Below are 7,339 nucleotides of genomic sequence, written 5' to 3'. Positions count from 1 at the left end.
TCAAACACCTCCCTCTAGTGGACACAGGACACATCACTTATGTTAACATGACATTTTAATGTCATGTTCTGGTATGTCAGGCTTAGATTGAAGTCTGGACTCCAAAAAAAAAGAATTTTAGTCTATTTTGTAATATTCCAAAGCGGTCCTAAAATGCAAATAATTTGACACATTAATTTTCAATCAAAAAAGGAATCAGTACACAGCTCATAAAACTCTTTACCTGTTCATAGCAAGGGCTTTTTGCACTTATTATGTATTTGTTTATAATGTGCTCTGATCAAAAAGACAACTCACATGCAGAATCATTAAATATTCAATATTTTATTAGATGGTTGATAATATTAAGATGGTTATTAGAAACATATTTATTAAAATATTTTTGAGCTATGGTTGTCTCCAGGGGCTTCACCTGTGAACAATTTCTTCATTTCGAAATTTTTCTTGGGTTCCATGCAGTCTGAGAAATCTGATTATTACTGTATGATGTGAAATTATACTGCATTTAATAGCATTCCCTCTTTACCACTCTGGGTTTGTTTCTTTGGCAAATGTGTTAGCCTGCTCTCTGGAATATACAGTTCTATATTTTTATCTTCAGTGTTTTATGTCACTGTTGTAGCTTTTCATCATATTTCTTATAACATATTCCAATGATCTAACTGAGAGAATCTAAAGGTTACTCAGCAAATACGAAAAAGATTGGAGGTGAAGGGTGGGCATACAAGATATTTGAGTATATTTGTACTATGTTTAGAAATGAGATCCAAACTCTTCCAATTTTATATTAGGGCTAGGATATTGTTGTTATGAAATTGTATGACTCATTTGTAGACTGTTTAGAGCACCATCACTTAAGACATTTATGTTCCATAGTTAAAATTGCATCAAGGTAGTAAAATTAAAACAAATGTTAGGGTTTCCAGTTTAATCAAACAATATAATCAGATAATATTCCACTGGCGTGTTACTGTACTGCTCATACAGTGGTTTAGGTAAGTATCAACCCCCTTTGACCCCCCCCCCCTTTTTTGTGTTACAACCTGGAACTGAAATGGTCTTAATTGGAATTCATGTCATGAACATACAGAAAGAACCCCATAATATTGAAGTAGGGGAAAATTTCATATAATTAGCAAAATTATTTACAAATAATAAACGTAAAATTTGTAACTGCATAAGTATTCACCCCCACTGGTGTGAAACACCTAATAACTGCAACAACAATCCTCTAAAAAAAGATTGGGGAAAAAATAATACATAAAAGAAAAACCTCTAGGTCAACATGAAGTAACTGTAATATTATAATAGAGTTTACACTTGATGTTATTGTATAGGATTTAGTGACAATACACTATAAATTTAATTTTAGACATGAAAAGGTCTGGTGTCTGGTGATATTCCTCAGGGGATTCTCCCTACAGCCGCAGTACAATGGTGAGGACGTGGTAGGCCATGCTGCCAGTAATGCCTATGCCCACTACCCAGGACAGAGCCCTACTGGGCTGAGGCAGTGCCATCACATACGATATTGTATGGACGAAACGTGACCCTACAAACAGGCGGAAATGGAGCAGAGCAGTTGAAAGCTCTGGTCCTGTCAGAGTATAGAGCAAACCAATCACCACAAAGGGAATAATGTTCTCCAGGTCATTCTGATGGCATCTAGAGACACAACGCAAAGCTTATTTTCATACAATAGACTCAAATTTGATTGTTTTTGAAACATTTGACACATGTATAAGAGATGTTAGACCTTCGAACACGTTCCACATCATCGTTGACCCGCAGCATCTTTTTCTTCTCCTCAGAAGTTTTGGCAGTGAAAGTGTCTTCAGTGTTTGCAAATGCCTGTTTAAGTTGAAGAGAGATCATGTCTCGCTCAAATCATACAAAACAACACCTTTATGTGTTAATAATTTTCATGATTAATATACATTTACAAATGACCTGTACTATGTCAAGTTAGGAGAACTTTCTCAGTAGATGGAAAAAAAGATATTTGGTGTATGCAAAGATGTTGGGCCAATATGTATTGTTTAAATGGTGTTAAATTACATGCAAGTAATATGCAAATAATGCAAGCCTATGCTTAATAAAATACAATTTGCCAAATAGGACTACTGACACATGAAATGAAAGGAATGAGAAGAGAAATGAAAGGAATATGATTTGTCCACTCTTAGTATTTTAACACACTAATATTTGACAAAACATTTTCGCTATAAATTTAATTTCTTTGTGTGCATAAACTTTTGCACTCAATTGTAATTAAGGGATGCATCTGATTTAAAGGATTTCTCTACCCTGAACAACCATAATAATCTTTATAATTAACCCTCTACCGCATGAATTATATATATATATATATATATATATATATATATATATATATATATATATATATAAAATCATGGATATATTTACTTTTTTTTATTTTGTAGGGGGATGTAGTTGGTAAAGTTGTGCAATAGTGGAAAGTATCATATAGTCAAAAATAACACAAAATATATGAGACTGGGATGAATGAGGAAAAATACTTTGAATGTGGAAAAAAAAATGGAAACTATTAGGGAAGCCTAGTGTCTTTTTGCTGTGTAGATTTGGCCTGTATCAACTGATGAATGCACATGCCACAGGTCCATTAGTGAATGTTGTTGGTATATGGCAACAATTACATTTTACCATTTAACAGAATACTCAAAATATATAAATTGTTTAATTTTTTTTCCCCTTTAAGTAGTTTTGCCTAAATATCAAAAAAATTAATAAAATTTTGAGAGCCCTCCAATGATGACCTTGACCATGCCATATGCTTGCAGAAAAAGAAATACAAACAGCACTTCCTGGTCATGTGACATGGCATTGTTTTGTTAGGTTAAAGTCCCCTTTTTCCAGTTACATAGGAATATAGTAGTTTTGTATTATTGACTAGAAAAAAATAGGAGATAAATTAACTGTTGCCATATGGCAACACTATGCAGTAAACTGTTAACCTGACTTTCAGTGGCAACTGCAGTTTATTTTGTAATGTTAATTTGTCTGTTTTCACTTTGGTTAACAATGTCCTACATTACCCACAATGCCATTTGTCTATGTTCTGATAGTGGCACCTGTGGGATTTAGCACTCACTTTATCTCTAAGGCCAATGCAGCAGTGCTTTAGTCCTTTAGTCTGTCCAGCCCTGTACACTCTATACATTCTGCTCAAACAGGTCAGGTTCTAAAGCTTACATTTTCATGCTAATGCTTCATGCTAATCATCTCATAGCTTGAACTGGGTCTCTGCCTTATTTCAGCACAATGGTGTTGTATAGCTGTATTGAATTCTGGAATTCTGAGTTTAACATTTTCAGTCTCTACTACTTCTACATTGGATTTATCTTTAAAAAGACACTGAACATTGCTGGGAAATGGTGAGTGAGAAACCAAACTTGTGCTCTTTTGTTTTTAGGAGCTAACAGTAAAATCTGGCCGTCAGTGCTTATGCTTTTTATGTTTCAAATTTGTGATTTTTTTTCCCCTTTTAAACACCATCATAACTTCATTGACAATGTGATGTAGCCATAGCAAAAAAAAAAAAAAAAAAAAAATTGTAAACCAAAATCTTTTTTTTTTTTTTTTTTAAATACAGTAACACTGCACATGTCAAATATTTCAATATTAACATATTTAATGTGCTTCAGGGTAGAGTTTTCTTTTAAGTATAGTACTCAAATGGGCTAAATGTGACAGGAAAAAATCTTCACCAAACCACAGGAGTAATAAAAATAGAATAATGTTCGATATGTACCAGCGTTGTTAAAATACCCCATACTCTGTTCTCAACTAAAAGGCTTATACACCTCAAATGTGTATCCTCTCTTACCTTTCTGGTGATTCTGAAGTATGCAGTTAAAAAACTCATGGACATCATCTTGAGAATGACAATGGTGGCATAAGTGGAGAAGGCTAGGAAAACCTCACTGTCAATTACGTCGGCCATTGTCAGAGTTCCTCAGTGAATTCCTGTCATAAAATAAATGGTATTTGACGCATCCAAAGTCAATCAATTTCCCCAATAACATTCGCAAATCTCTTCAAGTCTGGCATTCATTTTGAGCGTGAATCACTGCTCGGAGTAGCCAGACTTCTTCAGCACCTCAGGCTTTATTCATAATCCTGAGTGTACAATAAGTATATCCCTTCATATAAATCCTATTGAACAATCTAAACCTGCTGTCATACTGGATAATATTTAACGTTGCCTGTTATCTATTCTGGATATGAAATAACCAGCTATGTCTGTGCAGTGTAAAGGACTATGCTCAAGTAAACATGTCTATAGCACACAGCATTAATAATTCATGAAAAATGTTGTGTTTTTCGGACTATTTCCTTATTTATCTTTTGGCATTTGCTAAGCAAATTATTTTGATGAAGCGTTTTTAATTAATTCCAAGTCTTACAACAACATTTTTCGGCAGTTTCCTTTCTATTTAAATCTCTGTTGCTCAGATTTGCTGTTTGTTTTGCCTTTACACACACTAGCTCAGGTTTTCCTGTTGTATTTCATTCTCTTATTTTCTGTGTTTGGGAATATGATCCCAAAATTTGCATTTAAGCTTCTAGCAGCTGAAGCAAAACACTGTAATATCTCTCCCATGTGGAAAAGAGCTGAAGTAGTTCAGTAGTTGCACTACAGTAAAACATGTTCTAACCTGAAGCCACTTTGTGCAAACTTAAACATGTGAGATGTGCCAAGAAACTGTGTTAAGAAAAAGTTTAACTTACCTCTACTATGAACGTAACTAGGTGTAGGATTAGTGCAAGTATTTCCTTGTTTTATCTATGGGTGTACACCGATAGTGAATTTGAACTTATGGACCACCTTCATGAGCTGACGCCAAAAAGTTGCCTAACCTCTTTCCCCTAAGGCTTTAGGAAATGTTGCAATATGTGAACTTTGATATGAATTAACTCCACACAAAAAACTGCAGCAGACTAAACATGCTCTTAAAATGCTTCCTTGTGTGATTTCTTGAATGCAGATAAAATAATAGACGATTTCAAAGATTTCAGTGCACTAAATAAACATTGGGGGTCATTAATAATGAGTAAATATAGATGATATGCTCTTTTATTTAAAATATAAATGATGATAACTGACAATAAACCCCTATAAGCCACTTTTCCACTCCTATGGTATTCAGATGTTCTTAGAACTTAATGCTAGCTTATTATATCGTGCTAGCAAGCAAGCTAAGATTAGGCTAAATATTATATAGTGTCTCTAACAAGCTAGCGAACATATTGTGTAAAACAGTAACCAGAATGCTATAGTTCACATTAGGTTAACTATTATATAGTGTAAGACTAGTAGCAGAGGAGTTTCAGGCTAATTAATATCTTGTGTAAAACAGTCTGATTTGAATTTATAGTCAGTTCTGAGCACTGTGTACAGCAGTAAGGTTCGGAGGCTCAGTCATAATGCAGAGCTCATCAGGGTTTACACAGCGTTAGCTGAGTCACTGTGTCAGTGATATCATGCAGATTAATTCAATTCTCCCCCTCGCTCTAAATCAATAGCTACTTGTGAATGTTGTCCTATATTTTCTGTTTGCTGACTCACGGTGACAAACCAAGGAGTTTTAATACCAAAAAAAAAAAAAGTACTGAAAAGTAAAATAGTGTCAAAGTAGTGGTCACTGAAACATGGCTGTGTAAGTCTATTGCTTATCCTGAAGGAAACTTGGCTGACTTCAACATGTTTCAACAAGATAGGCTGTCTAAGGGTAGAGGGGTGCCAAGTTATGTTAAAGAACACTCCCAAATAGAACTTTAATATTAAGTTATCAAATAGTCTTCCCCTGTCTGTGTGTGACTGGATGCTATCACCCTCAGTCAGCAATTGCATGCATTATGCATAATGTTTTAAGTTTTTCAAGGTCTGATCTGGTTTAACTGGGTGATTTTAATCGGGACACATTCAAAACCTCTAAGAAAATATGTGTCAGCGTAACAAAACCAATCACACTAGCTTGTTTGTTTGTTGTGGTGGTTATTTTACATTTTATTCTAAATTACTCTCAATAATACAGGCTTTCCTGAAAACTTTGGGGTTTCTTGTAGGGTTTTCTCTTGTAGACACCGTTCTATTTCATCATATACAAGCATGCAACGTGGACAGTCTCAAGTTACTAGAGCATACAACACACTCTGGTAGTACTTGACCTACAACATTTTTGAAAGTAAGTAAGTAAGTAAAGCTTTATTTATGTAGCACCTTTCAAAACAGTGTTTATAAAGTGCTTTACAGAAGACATATAGAGTAGATATAAGAAAATAAAATCAGTAGTAAGAATAAATAAAAATAAACAATAAAAGTAATAAAAGACAATACAATAACAGGTTTTGGTTACTAACAGGTTGATATTTTCAATCAAGTCTGGACATGCTTCCTTTTCTTCTAGAGCGTCCCCAGTTCATTTCAATTCAATGAGCTTATCGGCATGATAGTGACAGCACTTCCTGCATTACCAAAGCATTGAAATGACAAAGAATTTTCTTTTACAAAACAGCAGTCATTTCTTTTATTAAATACCCATCTCATAGCATCTTAAAGGTGAATGATATTACCATCTTAAATGGTAAATAAGGTTTTGTAGCGCAGTTTTTGCCTGTAAATCTACATATTCTATAAAATATATTGTGTCACTATACAGTCCATACAGGATTTCATGAAGTTTATTTGTGCTTGTTACGGCCAAAAATGCTTGATTTTGTGCAGCTTTTTTTTCTTCAAAATTTGCAATGCAGTTTGCGGAATTCTTTGTGCTTTTTTTTGCAAAAACTACTTGAATTGCACGAAATTGTTTTGCACGGTCTGTACTTAAGCTTGACGGACATGAATCAAAGAGGGCTTTGACTGAATGTGCATTCTGATGGCATCACATGATGCATCTTGGCCCAAATCTGCAGAAAATCTGTGGTATTTTTGAAAAATTGCAAGCTCCTCTGAATATTGTGGAGTTTGCTTGATTTTGCATTCATTTCTGTGATCACAAAATTGTGGAATCCTGGAGGGACTGATTTGACGAGAATGGTAAAAACTATTAAGGTTTTGTAGTACACTTTTTGCATGTGAATCTATAGACTGTGTCACTATTGTCAAACAGAGGAATGATTTCTTAATACATTTTTAAAAAAGGAAAATTTGGCTTTAAACTTTGACACTGTCTATAATTATTTGATGTACAGTTCCAGACTGATACTGCAAACGACTGCAAAATATTACAAAAATATTGAGTCTTGAGGCCATTTAAACTGATAGCACTTTCTCCCAATAAGCACTTCTATA

General features: G+C 34.2%; 1 protein-coding gene across 1 annotated transcript; it reads right to left on the bottom strand.

The window, feature by feature from the left end:
* Positions 1 to 298: 298 nt before the first annotated feature.
* LOC128623601 (microsomal glutathione S-transferase 1) lies at positions 299 to 4,890 on the bottom strand. The gene is made up of 4 exons (XM_053650719.1): positions 4,774 to 4,890; positions 3,869 to 4,008; positions 1,757 to 1,851; positions 299 to 1,665 (listed from the first exon to the last, which is right to left on the bottom strand). The coding sequence occupies exons 2-4, from the start codon at positions 3,983 to 3,985 to the stop codon at positions 1,419 to 1,421; spliced, it is 459 nt and encodes a 152-aa protein (XP_053506694.1). The 5' UTR covers positions 3,986 to 4,008; positions 4,774 to 4,890; the 3' UTR covers positions 299 to 1,418.
* Between the last annotated feature and the right edge of the window lie 2,449 nt (positions 4,891 to 7,339).

Source organism: Ictalurus furcatus, chromosome 19, assembly GCF_023375685.1.
Source record: "Ictalurus furcatus strain D&B chromosome 19, Billie_1.0, whole genome shotgun sequence".
NCBI classification, from domain to species: domain Eukaryota; kingdom Metazoa; phylum Chordata; class Actinopteri; order Siluriformes; family Ictaluridae; genus Ictalurus; species Ictalurus furcatus.
Note: the sequence above shows the minus strand (reverse complement) of the source record. Positions and strands in the feature narration are given on the sequence as shown.